Source organism: Oncorhynchus mykiss, chromosome 28, assembly GCF_057628025.1.
Source record: "Oncorhynchus mykiss isolate SJ-2025 chromosome 28, ASM5762802v1, whole genome shotgun sequence".
NCBI lineage: Eukaryota > Metazoa > Chordata > Actinopteri > Salmoniformes > Salmonidae > Oncorhynchus > Oncorhynchus mykiss.
The window spans coordinates 45565812-45586382 of record NC_143049.1 but is presented as its reverse complement, the minus strand read 5'-3'; the positions used below and the strand labels follow the sequence as shown (position 1 = coordinate 45586382).

The 20571-nt window shown below is 43.0% G+C and overlaps 1 protein-coding gene across 4 annotated transcripts in view; it reads right to left on the bottom strand.

Moving 5' to 3' along the window:
- Positions 1-3005: 3005 nt before the first annotated feature.
- Positions 3006-20571, bottom strand: part of si:dkey-88l16.3 (uncharacterized) — an 84604-nt gene continuing 67038 nt past the window's right edge. For 3 of the 4 annotated variants that reach the window (XM_090226070.1, XM_090226073.1, XM_090226072.1), the window contains exons 41-46: positions 19439-19561; positions 15850-15957; positions 15336-15578; positions 6508-6847; positions 3253-3370; positions 3006-3099 (exon numbers count right to left, since the gene is read on the bottom strand). In XM_090226070.1, the coding sequence (XP_090082196.1) occupies positions 3058-3099; positions 3253-3370; positions 6508-6847; positions 15336-15578; positions 15850-15957; positions 19439-19561 (974 nt within the window). In that variant the 3' untranslated portion in view covers positions 3006-3057. The remainder of the gene's footprint in view (positions 3100-3252; positions 3371-6507; positions 6848-15335; positions 15579-15849; positions 15958-19438; positions 19562-20571) is intronic. The other variant, XM_090226071.1, reaches the window with a different exon arrangement.

Here is a 20571-nt window from a genome sequence, read left to right as displayed (position 1 = left end):
TTTCTCCAGAAGTAGACTATCCTCGGCCGTCTTTTTCGTCTTGGTTGAAACTTGACTAAGTTCCTTTATTTCTGTAGACAACTTGTCCTGGAGCGCTTGGTTAGTTTATCAGTTCATTGAATATGCATCATCATTAACAACTATTTGTAGAGCTGTGCTTCATATTTTTTCAACTGGTCAACAAATCAAAAGCTTTTGTTCAGGATGGCACACCAGCGCTCACAGAAATCTGTGCGCGGTCCCAATGATGGTTATTTTTGCCACCTGAGTCCCAGTGGAATGCCTTGACGCACATAATCACTAAGAGTGACTATATGTAGATGCGTTCTCGTCTGGCACTTAGATAAATGTAACAATTCTTTTGGGAGGTCAGCTTTACCTCCTGGCCTGTCAAAAAGGGACCCCGAAACAATGATCTTATCACGCTCCCTTTGGCTATCATCAAAGTAATCTTGTATGGGTCTATGACAAGTGTCAGGAAAATAATTGTCATAATTATTTGAGCTTTTTTTAGACCTGACCTACAATTCCATACAAACAAATTCAGACCGCGTTATCTACCAGGAGAATTCTCTTTGATCATAATCACAGTTGTGTATATCCCTACCCAATCAGACACATCGACTGCCCTGAAATAACTTCATTTGACTCTATGTCAACTGGAAACCACATTCTGAGGCTGCATTTATTGTATCTGGGGATTTTAACAAGGATAATATGAAAACAAAGGTTTCCTAAATTTTATCAGCATATCGAATGCACGACCCGGACTGGCAAAACCCAGGATCATTGTTATTCTAACTTACACGACGCATATAAAACCCTCCTTCCGGAAAATCTGACCACGACTACATTGTCTCTCCCAGCCCATCGACAGAAACTAAAACAGGACTGAGCCCATGCTCAGGTCTGTTCAACGCTGGTCCGAACAACCGGATTCCAATAACATTGATGAATACGCTGATTCGGTGAGCAAGTTTTTTAGTTTAGCAAGTGCATCGGTGATGTTGTACCCACAGCTTTTATTAAAACATTCCCCAACCAGAAACCATGGATTGATGGCAGCATTCGCGCAAAACAAAGGCGAACCACTGCTTTTAAATCAGGGCAAGGTGACCGGAAACATGACCGAATACAAACAGTGTAGCTATTCCCTCCGCAAGGCAATCAAACAAGCTAAGCGTCAATATAGATACAAAGTAGAGTCGCAATTCAACGGCTCAGACACAAGGTATGTGGCAGGGTCTACAGTCAGACTACAAAAGAAAACCAGCCCCGTCGCAGACCACGATGTCTTGCTCCCAGACAAACTAAACTTCTTTGCTCGCTTTGAGGACAACCGTAACACTGACATGGCCCGCTACCAAAACCTGCAGGCTCTTCTTCACTGCAGCCAAAGTGAGTAAAACATTTAAACGTTTTAACCCTCGCAAGACTACCGGCCCAGACGGCATCCCCAGAGCATGTGCAGACCAACTGGCTGGTGTTTTTCCAGATATAATCAATCCCTATCCCAGTTTGCTGTTCCCACATGCTTGAAGAGGGCCACCATTGTTCCTGTTCCCAATAAAGTAGCACTCACTTCCAACATCATGAAGTGTTTTGAGACTAGTCAAGGACCATATCACCTCCACCCTACCTGACACCATAGACCTACTCCAATTTGCTTACCGCCCCAATAGGTCCACAGACAAAGCAATCGCAATCACACTTCCCTAACCCATCTGGACAAGAGGAATACCTATGTAAGAATGCTGTTCAGACTACAGCTCAGCATTTAACACCATAGTACCCTCCAAACTCGTCAAAGCTCAAGACTCTGGTTCTCGACCCCGCCCAGTGCAACTGGGTCCTTGACTTCCTGCCGCCCCCAGGTGGTGAGGGTAGGTAAACATCTCCACCCCCCTGATCCTGAACACTGGGGGCCCACAAGGGTGCGTTCTCAGCCCTCTCCTGTTCACCAATTACTGCGTGGCCATGCCCGCCTCCAACTCGATCATCAAGTTTGCAGATGACTCTACAGTGGTAGGCTTGATTTCCAACAACGACAAGACGGCCTACAGGGAGGAGGTTAGGGCCCTCGGAGTGTGGTGTCAGGAAAATAACCTCACACTCAACGTCAACAAAACAAAGGAGATGATCGTGGACTTCAGGAAACAGCAGAGGGAGCAGCCCCCTATCCACATCGACGGGACAGTAGTGGAGAAGGTGGGAAGTTAAGTTCCTCTGCGTACACATCACAGACAAACTGAAATGGTCCACCCACACAGACAGCATGGTGAAGGCACAGCAGCGCCTCTTCAACCTCAGTAGGCTGAAGAAATTTGGCTTGTCACCAAACACAAACTTTTACAGATGCACAATCAAGAGCATCCTGTCGGGCTGTTGCCTGGTACGGCAACTGCTCTGCCCACAACCTTGAGGCTCTCCAGAGGGTAGTGGGCTCTGCACAACGCATCACCGAGGGCAAACTACCTGCCCTCCAGGACACCTACACCACCCGATGTCACAGGAAGTACCGGTACTTGTCCTCCTTTGTCATGCTACTCAAAAACCCACCACATCTTGGCAGTGGTTAGGAGCGTTCCCCGAACAGTCCATGATCTTCCTCTGGAAACAGCATGCAGTCCTTGATGTAATACTTCAGTCACTACATTAAGCCTGGCTACATGCTGTATTGCCATTAGCCTTTACTGAGAACAGAAATGGGAATATTAACAACATTACTTCCTGTTTCAATGCCATGTCTGTGGTAATGAACTTGAACGGTGCATCCGTCTCCTGCTGGTCATTCTACATCCACTAACCGGACAGTTGTCCCTATATTTAAACACCCATCTTTCAAGACCACCACCAGTGGTGTTTCAGTGTCCATCTATGTGCCTCACACTACGCTCACCCCCATAACAGGTTTATGACCACAACTTTTCATAATGCGGCCAGGAAACGGATCTACATGGCTGTGATGTTCAGCTACACGTGATGTCTGAGAAAATAAAACACCATGAGGTTCAACATCCTAGACTTTATTTCAGAGCAGAAGAGAAAAGACAACATTTACAGATGTTGAGATGTCCCATCAGCAGACGAGATCAATTCCTGAAAAAAAAGGTTAATTGAAAATACAATCATATTCATGGTGGGGGTGGGGAACAAAGCATGGCAATGCTGTGGCAGACCAAAACGCTCTGGTTTTAAAGCTCTTAGCTAAACCCTAACATATAAAAGACCTTTACACTAACTCTAAGGTACCTGGTCAGGATCATACAGATCGTTGTTGAAAGACACAGCGTAGACTGTCTGTTCATCCATATTGGTCATCAGAGTCTCCTTGTCTGTGGACTGGCCCCGAGCTGCAGCTCTTGCTCTGCTAAACACAGAGTAGGGTATATATGTTTATGGTAGTATGATATACAGGTATATAACAGGGTATACAATGTAGGTATAGAGCAGCAGGGTAAACAGTAGTAGGGTAAATAGCCGTAAAGTATATAGTAGTAGGGTTAGGAGCAGGATGTCATGAAGTTGGCTTCTGGGTAAGGTTTATGACCCCCCCATAAATACCTTTCTCCCTTCCCTCTCTGACTCTACAGAGGGACTCTTGATTAGTCTTTGTTAAACATAGAAAGTCTGGGAACATCAAACAAGTGGAGGGAAAGGAACCATATTTCGGTAATAGAACCAGTTGAAAATATGCATTGGTACTTAATGAATGAATATATTTCACTCAAACCCAACCCCCTTTTCTTTGAGTTGTCTTTGAGCTTTGAGCTGTCATATCTGTTCCGTTCCGCTAGGGACGTTTTCCTTTATGACAATTTGAAATCAAGGTATGATTCATTCTGTGTATGTAATTCTGTGTGGTTACATACACAGAATTAGGTGATTAGGTATTTAGTAAATAAATAATTAAACATTTTGTATTGCTGATATAACTTGTTAGCCAGGGTTCGTGAAGATAGCCAAGAATTTACAACTTTCAGATGAGACTGAAATAAAGTGACAATTAATATTGACTGCCATTGATGTAAAATATTACTAGGTCTTTAAGAGTTTATTCGGAAGATAACAGCTCTATAAATATTTTGTGGTGCCCCGACTTTCTAATTAATTACATTTAAATGATTAGCTCAATCAGGTAATATTAATTACAGAGAAAGGATTTTATAGAATAGCATGTCTTATCACTTAATCCGGCATAGCCAAAGAAACAACCGTAGTAATACAATAGTAGAGTATAGAGGGCTTACAGTAGTAGGGTTTAGAGCAGTAGGGTATATAGTAAACAGTAGCAGGGTATAGAGGGCTTACAGTAGTAGGGTTTAGAGCAGTAGGGTATATAGTATACACTAGCAGGGTATAGAGGGATTACAGTAGTAGGGGTATACGGCAGTAGGGTTTATAAGGAATACAGTAGGGTATATAGTATACAGCAGTAGGGTATATAGGTATATAGATACAGCAGTAGGGTATACAGCAGTTAGGTAAGGGATAGTCATTGGGTTAGGGACAGCAGTAGGGTATACAGCAGTACGGTATAGAGTAGTGGGGTATATAGGTACAGTACCAGTCAAAAGTTTGGACATTACTCATTCTAGGTTTCAATATTTTCCTATTTTCTACCAAAAGTGTTCAATCAAAATATATTTTAGATTTGAGATTCTTCAAAGTAGCCAGCCTTTGCCTTGACAGCTTTGCATACTCCTGGCATTCTCTCAACCAGCTTCATGAGGAAGTCACCTGGAATGCATTTCAATTAACAGGTGTTCCTTCTTAAAAATGTATGTGGAATTTCATCTTCTTGTGTTTGAACCAATCAGTTGTGACAAGGTAGGAGCTCTCATGAGGACCGCCACAGGAGTGGAAGACCCAGAGTTACCTCTGCTGCAGAGGATAAGTGCATTAGAGTTACCAGCCTCAGAAATTGCAACCCAAATAAATGCTGAACAGAGTTCAATAGCACCCCCTCACCATACCTCCTTCATGATTTACAGTGGGAAATACACATGCGGAGATCCGTTCACCCACACAGCGTTGGAACCAAAAATCTCAAATTTTGACTCCATACCAAAGGACAAATTCCCACCGGTCTAATATCCATTGCTCGTGTTTCTTATAAGCAATTGTTTTCTCATTGGCGTCTTTTAGTAGTTTCTTTGCAGCAATTTGGCCATGAAGGCCTGATTCAGTCTCCTCTGAACAGTTGATGTTGAGATGTGGCTGTTACTTTAACTCTGTGAAGCATTTATTTGGGCTGCAATTTCTGAGGCTGGAAACTCTAATGCACTTATCCTCTGCAGCAGAGGTAACTCTGGGAATTCCACTCCTGTGGTGGTCCTCATGAGAGCCAGTTTCATCATAGCACTTGGTTTTTGCGACTGCACTTGAAACTTTCAAAGTTCGACAGTTTTCATATTGACTGACCTTGATGTCTTAAAGTAAATGGACTGTGGTTTCTCTTTACTTATTTGAGCTGTTGGGTTCTGAGAAATGTTACGTATTCATGTCACTGAAGGAGTGCTAAGGTTGAGGGTCTACAACAGAAGTTAAGGGTAGACGGGTGGAGATCCTAGAAACTAACAATGCCACTGAGGGAGAGAGGGTAATGTATAACATTTACATTATGTCAGGATATGTTACTGTTAGACATCAGGGATCCTCTGAGAGAAGAGACAGTCTGGTATCAATAACCATGACAGCCTTCAGTTGGGGAGGAGTGAGCACTTTGGGGTAGAGTTCATGTCAGATGAAGTGAGGAAGAACAGATATCACTAAGGTTCTTCCTAGCAACAGGGATGCATTGGCTATTCGGTTGTGTAGGAGACTTAGCCTAGGAGAAAGGGTTATAAAGGGTTATATCAGTGCTTGTGTGATTTTTATTTATTTTTGTCTGAATTACAGCTGTAACGACCCTTTGGGAAGAATTATACTTGGTTAAGCTTCTCTAGTGTCCGCGAGTTATTTACTCTGAGAAATACGACCCTAACAGAACCATTCTTGCCATAATATAGACTTGGTATTTTACCAAATAGGGCTATCTTGATCACGGAAATAGTTGGGAACAGATTTCTTGAATTAGAATCACTTGGAGCTGATTTGTGTTTTTACAGTATAAAGAAATACAAAAAGCAAATCTAATTATATATTATTTTTTCTAGAAGACTTGGGGGGCCAAATAAAACCACCCGCAGGCCAAATCCGGCCGTGGGTCGCCAGTTGGGGAACCCTGGTCTACAGGTTATATGAATGGTATGCATTTGGCCTACAAGTTAAAGAGGTGGACTGTAGAAAACTTTAGGTTTGCTCATTCAAAGTCCTAGGTATAACATCAGAGGTAAACCAGAAGACTGCGAATACATCTGACATTGGGGCCTTGAGAAAGATACTTCATTCCACTAGAGAGAGAGTGTGTGTGTGTGTGTGTGTGTGTGTGTGTGTGTGTGTGTGTGTGTGTGTGTGTCTCAGGGGTTGGAAAATACTGAACACATTGATTTTATTTGAGACTACCTCTTCCTGATGATGACAGCAGCGATGAGGACTCCACCAATGAGGCTGAGGATGCCCAAAGTGAGGGGGGCATTACTGACCCCTGGACCCTCACCCTCCTCACAGAACACACCATGGTATCCCAGAACACACTGGCAGGTGGTTTCTCCACCCCTTGTCACACATTTCCCATGTCCATTACACTGCTGGGCATTACATGACTCAGAGTCCAGCTTCTGCACCTCTACCCCCCTGGGGGTGGTCCTCCCAGACCAGTCCTGGCTAGGGGGGACGGTGCTCCCAGCATGCCCCAGGGAAGGTTTACTATGGCTGACATCTTGGGGATTCACTCCAGACCAACCTGGAGGTTACAGAGAAATCCTTGGTTATAATAAGAGAACAGGGTGTTAGAGAACCAGTTACTGTTTTCACATTGGATTTACAGTAATTTCCTGATAAAAAATATTGGCTAATGATTATGCAACTCTAACAGGCCCATTTTTGCATGCATTTTCGAGCACACTGGGAATGAATGGTAGTAGCGGTCTGCAGATGTAGGTGGGCGGCTATTTTAAAATCCATTGATAATATACAGTGCCTTGCGAAAGTATTCGGCCCCCTTGAACTTTGCGACCTTTTGCCACATTTCAGGCTTCAAACATAAAGATATAAAACTATTTTTTTGTGAAGAATCAACAAGTGGGACACAATTATGAAGTGGAACAACATTTATTGGATATTTCAAACTTTAACAAATCAAAAACTTAAAAATTGGGCGTGCAAAATTTCAGCCCCTTTACTTTCAGTGCAGCAAACTCTCTCCAGAAGTTCAGTGAGGATCTCTGAATGATCCAATGTTGACCTAAATGACTAATGATGATAAATACAATCCACCTGTGTGTAATCAAGTCTCCGTATAAATGCACCTGCACTGTGATAGTCTCAGAGGTCCGTTAAAAGCGCAGAGAGCATCATGAAAAACAAGGAACACACCAGGCAGGTGTCTGAGATACTGTTGTGAAGAAGTTTAAAGCCGGATTTGGATACAAAAAGATTTCCCAAGCTTTAAACATCCCAAGGAGCACTGTGCAAGCGATAATATTGAAATGGAAGGAGTATCAGACCACTGCAAATCTACCAAGACCTGGCCGTCCCTCTAAACTTTCAGCTCATACAAGGAGAAGACTGATCAGAGATGCAGCCAAGAGGACCATTATCACTCTGGATGAACTGCAGAGATCTACAGCTGAGGTGGGAGACTCTGTCCATAGGACAACAATCAGTCGTATATTGCACAAATCTGGCCTTTATGGAAGAGAGTGGCAAGAAGAAAGCCATTTCTTAAAGATATCCATAAAAAGTGTCGGTTAAAGTTTGCCACAAGCCACCTGGGAGACACACCAAACATGTGGAAGAAGGTGCTCTGGTCAGATGAAACCAAAATGTAACTTTTTGGCAACAATGCAAGACATTATGTTTGGCGTAAAAGCAACACAGCTCATCACCCTGAACACACCATCCTCACTGTCAAACATGGTGGCAGCATCATGGTTTGGGCCTGCTTTTCTTCAGCAGGGACAGGGAAGATGGTTAAAATTGATGGGAAGATGGATGGAGCCAAATAAAGGAACATTCTGGAAGAAAACCTGATGGAGTCTGCAAAAGACCTGAGACTGGGACGGAGATTTGTCTTCCAACAAGACAATGATCCAAAACATAAAGCAAAATCTACAATGGAATGGTTCAAAAATAAACATATCCAGGTGTTAGAATGGCCAAGTCAAAGTCCAGACCTGAATCCAATCGAGAATCTGTGGAAAGAACTGAAAACTGCTGTTCACAAATGCTCTCCATCCAACCTCACTGAGCTCGAGCTGTTTTGCAAGGAGGAATGGGAAAAAATGTCAGTCTCTCGATGTGCAAAACTGATAGAGACATACCCCAAGCGACTTACAGCTGTAGTCGCAGCAAAAGGTGACGCTACAAAGTATTAACTTAAGGGGGCTGAATCATTTTGCACGCCCAATTTTTCAGTTTTTGATTTGTTAAAAAAGTTTGAAATATCCAATAAATGTCGTTCCACTTCATGATTGTGTCCCACTTGTTGATTCTTCACAAAAAAACAGTTTTATATCTTTATGTTTGAAGCCTGAAATGTGGCAAAAGGTCGCAAAGTTCAAGGGGGCCGAATACTTTCGCAAGGCACTGTATTTATTTTTGATGGTGTGTATTATCAATGGATTTAGGCTGGTCCTAAGGAACAACAATTAATCAAATATATTTTCAAAAGAAAGGAATAGCATAGAGTTTAATTAGGCCTATTTTACAAGTCAATGATATCACTATGGTTGTGCATGTCACTGTAACAATGTCGATAGACCAACCGTAAACCAGCCTTGAGCCGTAGGCAGAACTTTACAGAAATAAGGTTGTTTTCATAACGGCAATACCGTTCAGATAAGGAAAAAAGTTGTCAGAAAAACATCTTTGTATGAAAGGGATGTCAGTAGGACTAAATAATCAATAACCTCAATTAAAATCTGTCTAAAAGTACAGCAAACGTGCACTAATCAACCAGCAGTTTCATTCTATATACTAGGTTACCAGTGAACATTTCCTACACTGGACATTTCCTACACTGGACATTCCCTACACTGGACATTTCCTACACTGTCACTGATAATAACACCCCCCCCCCCCCCCCATGACATTACATTATGATTGAAGGGGGGATTCATGGCAATTTTCTATCAAATTCACCAGTTGATTTAAAACCTGTTTAACCCTTTATCAGTTTGTCTTGACAGATTTGTCCAAAATCTTATTCAACTTTACTTTGTCTTTGCATTTATGGCAGTGTAAGTAGTATTTTGTATTATATCTGAATAGATACTTTTGAAACACTGGAATTAGAATTTGACACTTGTTCTCAATGACATTCAAATCAGCATTGAAAAAGTCCCACCTGAGCGAGTCGGACCACAAGTCAGAGACCACTATGATGACACACCAAATGTGTTTGATGGATCGCGGGAAAAGTGCAGGAATAGGCTTTTGTTGGCTACTATCCAAGGTGGTTCTTCCAATGGTGCGACTGCTGTCGGCATCCAATGATTATCCAACTTGAATAAATGCTTGGAAGTAAGGATAACAGCAGTGGTGTAGTCTATGGCAATACAGATTTCACATATTTTTGATAACTACACAGCGCATAGATGTGAATCATACTGTGGGTCTCTCATTTAGCTAATTGCGCCTTACGGCTTGTTATTGTTGTGGATGGCTGTTCAAATTTAAAAGTGTATTTGAACCATTTAAATGGTTGAATTGAAGAAGTTTAAGATGCCCATCAATCATTGTTTTTGAAACCAGTGGCCAGCCACTCTTGCAACAGCTGCATAGTGCAGATCCCAGCCTATTATGGAATAAAAGTGGGGATTTTATTGCTCAACCTAATTCATGCTGATAAAATAAATAAATATAACATTTTATTTATTCTTTGTTTAACTAGGTAAGTCAGTTAGGAACACAATGACAGCCTAGGAACAGTGGGTTAACTGCGTTGTTCAAGAGCAGGAGGACATTTTTACCTAGTCAGTATGGGGATTCGATCTAGCAACCTTTCGGTTACTGGCCCAACACTAACCACGAGGCTACCTGCCGCATAAGCCTAATGGACAAATGCTCATACTCGCACAGCTTTGATAGACTTAAAGGGGCAATCTGTAGTCGCCTCACATCTCTAATGATTCTTGAACAATATAACTTATACATGCCTCATGAGCTTAGTTCAACTGTCACTATGAGAACACAAAAAATAAGCTCGTTGTTCTAATGTTTGTAAACATTCTTGTAAACAAACACTGTTTAGCTTCATATCATGGTTAAAATTATTTTGATATCATGGTCAGTCCTTGCATCCACACCTCTATTAATCAAATAGTCACCCACGATATGCAACTGTTCAGGAAAGTCAGGAACCAATAAACACCGCAAGCATAGGCTTGCTTTTTCAAACAGAAATTTGCATGGCACTAATGTCCATGGAGAACAAGAGCACCTCCTCCCAGCTGCCCACTGCACTGACGATATGCGACACGGTCACCACCGATAAATCCAAGATTATTGAATATTTCATTAAGATTTTTTTTTACGGCTGGCCATGCTTTCCTCCTGGCTACCCCAACCAACAGCTACTCACCCCGAGCAGCAACTTGCCCGAGCCTCTGCAGCTTCTCCTTCACCCAAATCCAGATCGCAGATGTTCTGAAATAGCTGCTAAACCAGGACCCGTACAAATCAGCTGGGCTAGAAAATCTAGACCCTCCCTTTCTAAAATTATCCACCGCCATTGTTGCAAACCCTATTACCAGTCTGTTCAACCTCTCGTGTCTTCCGAGATCCCTAAAGATTGGAAAGCTGCCGCGGTCATCCACCTCTTCAAAGGGGGTGACACAGTAGACCCAAACTGTTAGACCTACATCCATCCTGCCCTGCCTTTCTAAAGTCTTCGAAAGTCAAGTTAATATACAGATCACTGATCATTTCGAATCCCACCGTACCTTCCCCGCTGTGCAATCCGGTTTCCGAGCTGGTGACGGGTGAACCTCAGCGGGTTCGGACCTAGAATACATGGACAACGAAAAATGCCTAGGTGTCTGGCTAGACTAAACTGTACTTCCGGACTCATATCAAACATCTCCAATCCAAAATCAAATCTAGAATCGGCTTTCTATTTCGCAACAAAGCCTCCTTCACTCACGCCGCCAAACATACCCTCGTAAGACTGACTATCCTACCGATCCTCGACTTCGGCAATGTCATCTACAAAATAGCTTCCAATACTCTATCCAGCAAATTGGATGCAGTCTATCACAGTAACATGCGTTTTGTTACCAAAGTGCCTTAAACCACCCACTACTGTGACCTGTATTCTTTAGTCGGCTGGCCCTCACTACATATTCGTCGCCGGACCAACTGGCTCCAGGTCATCTATCAGTCTATGCTAGGTAAAGCTCCGCCTCATCTCAGCTTACTAGTCACAATAACACCCACCCATAGCACACCCTCCAGCAGGTATCTCACTGGGCATCCCCAAAACCAACACCTCCTTTGAGCGCCTTTCCTTCCAGTTCTCTGCTGTCAGTGACGAATTGCAAAAATCACTTAAGCTGGAGACTTACTTTTACCTCACTAACTTTAAACATTAGCTATCCGAGCAGCAGTACATAGTCCACCGGTAAAAAGCCCACCCAATCTACCTACCTCATCCACCATATTGTTTTTATTTACTTTGCTGCTCTTTTGCACACCAGTATCACTACTTACTCACCATCATCTGCTCATCTATCACTCCAGCATTAATCTGCTGAATTGTTATTACTTTGGAACTATGGCCTATTTATTGCCTTACCTCATGCTATTTGCACACACTATCTGGACTTTATTTTTTTCCTATTGTGTTGTTGACTGTACTCTTGTTTATTCCATGTAACTGTTTGTCGCACTGCTTTGCTTTAGCCAGGTCGCAGCTGTAAATGACAACTTGTTCTCAACTAACTTACCTGGTGAAATATAATTAACAATTTTTTATTTGAATGTAGTTACATTTCTCCAGCCCCATCCCTCAGCTTTTTACCAAAACAGAGGCGGGGTGTCCATTTTGTTACCATTTCAGCTGTGGATTTGTCCTTTAACCTCTTGAAGCTAGGGGGCACTTTTTATGTTTGGAAAAATAACGTTCCTAAAGTGGCCTATTTCTCAGGACCAGATGCTGGAATATGCATATAATTGACAGATTAGGATAGAAACCACTAAAGTTTTCAAAACTGTAAAAATGTTGTCTGAGTTAAACAGAACTGATATTGCAGGCTAAAACCTGAGGAAAATTCAATCAGGAAGTGCCCCTGTTTTTGAAACCTCTGTTCTTATGCATCCCTATTGCCCATTTAAAGGGATATCAACCAGATTCCTTTTTCTAGTGTAAAAGAGGGGTCTGGGTAGCCCTTTGATTAGCTGTTCAGGAGTCTTTTGGCTTGGTGGTAGAGAAGAGAAGCCTTTTGGACCTAGACTTGGTGCTCTGGTACCGCTTGCCGTGTGGTAGCAGAGAGAACAGTCTGACTAGAGTGGCTGGAGTCTGACAATTTGTAGGGCCTTCCTGACACCGCCTGGTATAGAGGTCCTGGATGGCAGGAAGCTTGGCCCCAGTGATGTACTGGGCCGTATGCACTACCCTCTGTACTGCCTTGCGGTCGGATGCCAAGCAGTTGCCCTAACAGGCGCTCGATGGTGCAGCTGTAGAACCTTTTGAGGATGCCAATTGGTCAGTTCATGCTTGGAGTACACGTCCTGGTAAACCATCTGGCCCTGCGGCATTGTGAATGTTGACCTGTTTAAAGGTCTTACATCGGCAACGAAGAGCGTGTTGGTAGTTCTCCTGCTCCCTTATAATTCTCAGTGATTTCATTTTGATCTGTTTGGTTCCCGCCGCTTCAATTGAATGGCGTTGCGCTACTCTGTTACAGTAAAACCACGTGGTTAGTATGAGGATGACATTAATGTTGGCTTCAACTTGGCTTCCATACACATCCTAGCATTCAAAAAATAAACCTGGCCTCCCGATATGGCTGTGGTTTAAGGCACTACATCCCAGAGCTAGCTGTGCCACTAGAGATCCTTGTGGGATTTTCCTGTCTCATTGCGCTCTAGTGCCAGGAACAATGCACACTGACCTGGCGCAATGCACACTGACCTGGCGCAATGCACACTGACCTGGCGCAATGCACACTGACCTGGCGCAATGCACACTGACCTGGCGCAATGCACACTGACCTGGCGCAATGCACACTGACCTGGCGCAATGCACACTGACCTGGCGCAATGCACACTGACCTGGCGCAATGCACACTGACCTGGCGCAATGCACACTGACACGGTAACCAGATGTACAGTGTTTCCTCTGACACATTGGTGCTGCTGGCTTTCGAGGTTAAGCAGGTGTTGTGTCAAGAAGCAGTGCGGCTTGGCTGGGTTGTGTCGGAGAACGCATGGCGCTCGAGTTCGTACGGGAGTTGCAGCGATGAGACAAGACTAACTATCAATAAGTTAAACAAAGTTGGCTAGTTTTAGGTCACTGTAATAAAAACTGATGGTGAGATTCATGGTTTATTATGTGTGCCTGTGTTGGCCACATAGGCTACAGAAACATCAATGTCCACGTTATTCTCACATTTTAGAATGAAATAATTAGAAAATCAAGGTAAAAAAAGTGGTAATAGCCTACTTTTTCATACACTTTGTGGGTGGATGGGTTTTTTATATTAGGATATATGTACAACTACTGTATATAAATACTATTTTATAACATTGAGATCCTTAAACTGCAATTTAGTGCCTGAAAGTCCTTGAATTTGACATGCCAAGGTCTGTATGAAGTTCAGATATGGGCTAATTTGCATAAATGTAACTTTTATTCCTCCAAGTACACGTGGAACTGCATACATCTATATTTTTTGTTACAATGTCACATTAGACACATTTACTTCAGAAATGTCACACCTTGACATTTTCCAGTTTGTTCTGTTTTCAGCCTGAATAAAAGTATTCAACCCATTTGTTATGGCACGACTAAATAAGTTAATGAGTAAAAAAAAAAAATCAGTGTGCAGTAAGTGTATTCAGAATAAAATACATTTAATGGTGCTAAGCACAGGTCAAATCTTAGAGGAAAACCTGGTTGCCTGTTTTCCACCAAACAGAGATGAATTCAGCATTAGTAGGACAATAACCTAAAACACAACACGAGTTGCTTACCAAGAAAACACTGAATGTTCCTGCATGGCCAAGTTAGTTTTGATTTCACTCTACTTGAAAATCTATGACAATACCTTAAAAATATGTTTGTTTGTCTGGCAATGACTAAAAACCAATTTTACAGAGCTTGAAGAAATGTGAAAATAATAAAATATGCTAATGTTATACAATCCAATGCTCTTTGAGACTTAGCCAGAAATACTGTTTTAATCACTGCCAAAGGTGCATCTACAAAGTTGACTCAGGGGTGTAAATAGTTATGCAAATTAAATCTGTATTTCATTTAAATTTGCAAACATTTCTAATAACATGTTTTCACTTTATTATTATGGGGTGTTGTGAAAGATGAGAGAAGACATGTAATACATTTTGAATTCAGGCTGTAACAACAAAATGTGGAATAAGTCAAGGGGAATGAACACTTTCTGAAGGCACTGTACATACAGAAAAAAAAGATGAAGTGTTGTATTGTGCATGTAATTACAAAGCAGCAAACCAGAGCTGTGATTCTAACCAAACAAGTTGTCATGTAGTGATGTAGTGTCTCATTCCTGCTGATACTGAACACAAGAGCTCACACTTAACCTGCTGATACTGAACACAGAGCTCACACACGATATGGGTGATTAATAGAACAGCTCCATTGTTATGAAGGCATAATGAGACCTTCAATACATTGTTACTATTGTTGGTTAGCTATCTATATTTTTTTCTCTCCATATTAGCATAGATCGGACATCAGTGAAAACACCAGAAAATAAGATGCAATGAGCAGTTTCTTGTCATTGTTACTAGCTATCTGAACCCATAACACACACCTTTCGGCCACATCGATTCGAGCATCATTTTTGTGAATTTGTCAGCCAACCTGTACATTCTATTTCTATGTGAGTCAGGGGGTATAATCTGTTCACTTAATTTCTATGGGTGAGTTAAGTGTACAGTCTTTTCACTGTATTTCTATGGGTGAGTCAGGGGTATAGTCTATCCACTAATTATTTATGTGAGGCAGGGCAGGCGGGGTTGGGGTTACTCACATTTGATCTCATCTGAATGGTCGAGGCAGTCGATTTGGTGGTTACAGAACTTTGTGAGGGGGAGGCACCTGCTGCCGTCGCTACAGGCCCTGCTGCCCTCTGGACACTGGAGGGAGGGGAAGGGGCTACACGTTTTGGTGTCGACAGGTTGGTAACCACGTCCACATCGGCAGCTACGCCCCCCTGGGTAGGCCAGGCACAGCTGACTGCAGCCTCCGTTCTGCTCTGAGCAGCTGTTCGTTCCTGGGACAGAGAGGACAGAGTAGAGTTGATTAGACCATTGGCAGAGCTAGATGTAACACTACTTACCTCCGAAAACACTACAGAGGAAGTGAGCTTGTTCAGTGTCTCTGCACAGTGACACCATTATACCGTCACCTAACTGCACAGTGACACCGTTATACCGCCACCTAACTGCACAGTGACACCGTTATACCGCCACCTAACTGCAGAGTGACAGCATTATAACGTCACCTAACAGTGACACATTCACTGGGCCGTGGTGGACACTCACCTTTCTGACTGGTCTTGCTGTAAACCCTCAGTGCCACTACATTGGTATTGACCTCAAACCACAGCTGCTTGGGCTGAAATCCATCACTGAACCAGATTCTAGTCACATCTACAACAGAGAGGCAGAGCCAGAGGGTGTTATTTAATGGAAGCCTCTAATATAATCCAGATAGAAATCAGGCATTCCCCAGTGTAGCTGTCTAGTCCCTTTACTTGTTTCAATCTTTACTAATGACATGCAGCCAGTGTACCATGTATGCAGATTGCTTCAGTCACCGCTGTTCCATAAGGTGAATGTTATTTTTATCTGATTCTACTGCTTGCATCAGTTACCTGATGTGGAATAGAGTTCCATGTAGTGCTGTACGCCTCCCATAATCTGTTCTGGACTTGGAGATTGTGAAGAGACCACTGGTGGCATGTCTTGTGAGGTATGCATGGGTGTTTGAGCTGTGTGCCAGTAGTTCAAACAGACAGCTCGGTGCATTCATTTTGTCAATACCGCTCACAGAAACATGAAGTCAATCTCTCCTCCACTGAGCCAGGTTAGATTTACATGCAGATTATTAATGTTAGCTCTATGTACATCCAAGGGCAAGCCATACTGTTCTGAGCCAAATGTAATTTTTTTACAGCCCCATTTGTGGGACCTGACCACACAACTGAACAGTAGTCCAGGTGTGACAAAACATGGACCTGTAGGACCTGCCTTGTTGACAGTGCTGTTAAGGCAGCAGAGCAACACCTTATTATGGGCAGATTTATTTACACAAAGCCAGTGGCATGTCGTTAGTATAAATTGAAAAAGTAAGCTGCCTAGACAGCTGCCCTGGGGAATTCTTGATTCTACCTGTATTATCTTGCAGGCTTTCATTAAAGAACACCCTCTGTTCTGTTAGAAGGGTAACTCTTTATCCACAATATAGCAGGGCATAACAGTGACAAGAAAATGTACTCCTCTTTGGAAATACCTGGATTTCTGCATAAATTGGTCATAAAATTTGATCTGACCTTCATCTAGGTCAACACAATATGTTAAAACAAACAATTATATATTTGTTTTTATTGAACAATGAAAACATTCACATTGCAGCATGGAAAAAGAATGTGACCCCTTGGATATAATAACTGGTTGACCCTCCTTTGGCAGCAATAACCTCAAACATTTTCTGTAGTTGCAGATCAGACCTGCACAACGGTCAGAGGTATTTTGGACCATTCCTCTTTACAAAACTGTTTCAGTTCAGCAATATTCTTGGGATGTCTGGAGTGAACTGCTCTAATGAGGTCATGCCACTGCATCTCAATCGGGTTGAGGTCAGGACTGACTGGGCCTTTGATTTACTAATGTGTTTTGGTTTGTTGTCCTGTTGCGTCACCCAACTTGTTATGCTTCAATTGGTGGACAGATCGCCTTAAATTCTCCTGCAAAAAGTTTTGATAAACTTTCATTTTTCCATCGATGATAGCAAGTTGCCCAGGCTCTGAGGCAGCAAAGCAGCCCCAAACCATGATGCTCCATCCACCAAACTTTACAGTTGGGATCAGGGTTTGATGTTGGTGTGCTGTACCTTTTTTCTCCACACAGTGTGTGTTCCTTCCAAACAACTCAACTTTAGTTTAATGTGTCCACAGAATATTTTCCCAGTAGCGCTGTGGAACATCAGGTGCACTTTTTCAAACTTCAGACGTGCAGCAATATTTTTTTGGGACAGCAGTTGCTTCTTCCATGGTGTCCTCCCATGAATACCATTCTTGTTTAGTTTGTTTTTACATATCGTAGTCTCGTCAGCAGAGATGTTAACATGTTCCAGAGATTTCTGTAAGTCTTCAACTGACACTAGGATTCTTCTTAACCTCATTGAGCATTCTGTGCTGTGCTCTTGCAGTCATCCTTGCAGGACGGCCACTGCTACGGAGAGTAGCAACAGTGTTGAACTTTCTCCATTTATAGACAATTTGTTTTTACCGTGGACTGATGAACATCAAGCCTTTTAGATGTACTTTTGTAACCCTTTCCATCTTTATGCAAGTCTACAATTCTTAATCTTAGGTCTTGAGATTTATTTTGGTCGAGGCATGGTTCACATCAGGTAATGCTTCCTGTGAATAGCAAACTCAAATTTTGTGACTGTTTTTTTCTAGGGCAACGCAGCTCTAACCAACATCTCCAATCTTGTCTCATTGATTGGAATCCAGGTTAGCTGACGTACTTTTTCCAACCTACACTGAATGTTTAAATGACGTATTCCAATATAGACAAGAAAAATACAATCATTTGTGTTAGTTTAAGCACACTATATTTGTCTATTGCTGTGATTTAGATGAATATCAGATACATTTATGCAGAAATCTTGGGAATTTCACAGGCTTCACTTTTCCTTCCATTTTTCCAGCAACAGACTGATCAATAATGTCAAAAGCCGCACTGAAGTCTAACAAAACAGCCCCCCCCCCCAATATTTTAATCATCGATTTCTATCGGCCAATCAGTCATTTGTGTAAGTGCTGTGCTTGTTTAATATCCTTCCATATAAGCATGCTGAAAGCCTTGTCAAACATTCTTTCCCAAAGTTTACTAAGGGTTGGGTAGAGGCTGAGTAAAAGGGGCTTTTACTATTCTTAGGTAGTGGAATGACTTTAGTTTCCCTTCAGGCCTGAGGTTACACACTCTAGTAGGCTTAAATTGAAGATGTGGCAAATATGAGTGGCAATATCATCCGCTATTTTCCATCCAAGTTGTCAGACCCCAATGGCTTGTCATTGTTGATAGACATTTCTTTCACCTCTTCCAAACTCACTTTACGGAATTCCAAATGAAGGGTGGGGCTGTGTCTTTCAGCGGCTTGGGCTAGGGGTGGGGCTGTACTGTTCAGGGGTTAAGGGTGTGAGGTGTGGAATGTAGGGTGAGGTGTGAGAGGCTGTACTGTTGTCAAGGTTATGGTTAGGGGTGTTGGATTGTACCATTGTCAAGGTTAGAATTAGTGGTGCCGGGGAGGTTGCGCACAGTTCAGACGCCACACTTACGGCGAGTGGTATTGAATCGAAATTAAGAGCGAGCTGGCAAGTTTAAGCGCTTTGCTTGATGTACCGATTGGATTCATACAACCGCTCAGACTTCCTCGTTGGTTTTGGGTGGAATTCAAGCATAACAGCGATCTTTCCTACATTTGCGAATATGAGACCATGATTGCGCTTCCGTGGTGGTTGGTAGAGAAGCAATCTTTATTTGCATCAATTAACATGTATTAATATAAATGACCATTCCTCCCGACAGTGGAAGAAGTGCTCTGGCACACTGCATGAGTGCTTCATCAGCACCGCATTGACAGAGCGGCAGAGGCTGTCCAACCAGACGCAACTAATGGTTTCAGACCGCACTCTATCTATCCCCCTCTTCCAAAGAATAGGTTAGGTATTTTTTTCCAGTGCAGCGATAGAGCTGTGTTTGATCTAGGGTTTATGGGTGTACGGTGTGGATTAGGGAGGTGTAGAGCTGTATAAGGTGTGGATTAGTGAGGCGTAGAACTGTGTTTGATCCAGGGTTTAGGGGTGTCCGGTGTGGATTAGTGGTGTGAGGTGTACCATACCTTTATCCAGGCTGCTCCACAGGAGGACGTTCTCAGCCAGTGTGAGGGACATGAGGCCGGGATCTGCTTTAAACTGTTTATATCTAGAACCATCCAGAAGAATGGAGTCGATAACTCCAGCACCTACAACAAGGGACATGTTTTCACTGAGGACAGCAAGTCTGGGGAAATCAATTCATCCCAATGAGGTATTCCACATTGCTTGTAAAGTGCCATAATCTAGGTCGGCCCAGTTAGTACAGGTTATAATCTCTTTCCGGCTACCCGGATAAAGCACAAAATAAACTTCAGTTACTGCTAAATACGGCTGCTAGAATCCTGACTAGAACCCAAAAATTTGATCATATTACTCCAGTGCTAGCCTCCCTACACTGGCTTCCTGTCAAAGCAAGGGCTGATTTCAAGGTTTACTGCTAACCTACAAAGCATTACATAGGCTTACGCCTACCTATCTCTCTGATTTGGTCCTGCCGTACATACCTACACGTATGCTACGGTCACAAGACGCAGGCCTCCTAATTGTCCCTAGAATTTCTAAGCAAACAGCTGGAGGTAGGGCTTTCTCCTATAGAGCTCCATTTTTATGGAATTACCCATGTAAGAGACGCAAACTCGGTCTCAACCTTTAAGTCTTTACTGAAGACTCATCTCTTCAGTGGGTCATATGATTGAGTGTAGTCTGGCCCAGGAGTGGGAAGGTGAACGGAAAGGCTCTGGAGCAACAAACCACCCTTGCTGTCTCTGCCTGGCCGGTTCCCCTCTTTCCACTGGTATTCTCTGCCTCTAACCCTATTACAGGGACTGAGTCACTGGCTTTACTGGGGCTCTTTCGTACCGTCCCTGGGAGGGGTGAGTGGGTTGAGTCACTGATGTGATCTTCCTGTCTGGGTTGGCGCCCCCCCCTTGGGTTGTGCCGTGGCGGAGATCTTTGTGGGCTATACTCGGCCTTGTCTCAGGATGGTAAGTTGGTGGTTGAAGATATATATCCCTGTAGTGGTGTGGGGGCTGTGCTTTGGCAAAGTGGGTGGGGCTATATCCTTCCTGTTTGGCCCTGTCCGGGGGTGTCCTCGGATGGCGCCACAGTGTCTCCTGACCCCTCCTGTCTCAGCCTCCAGTATTTATGCGTCGGGGGG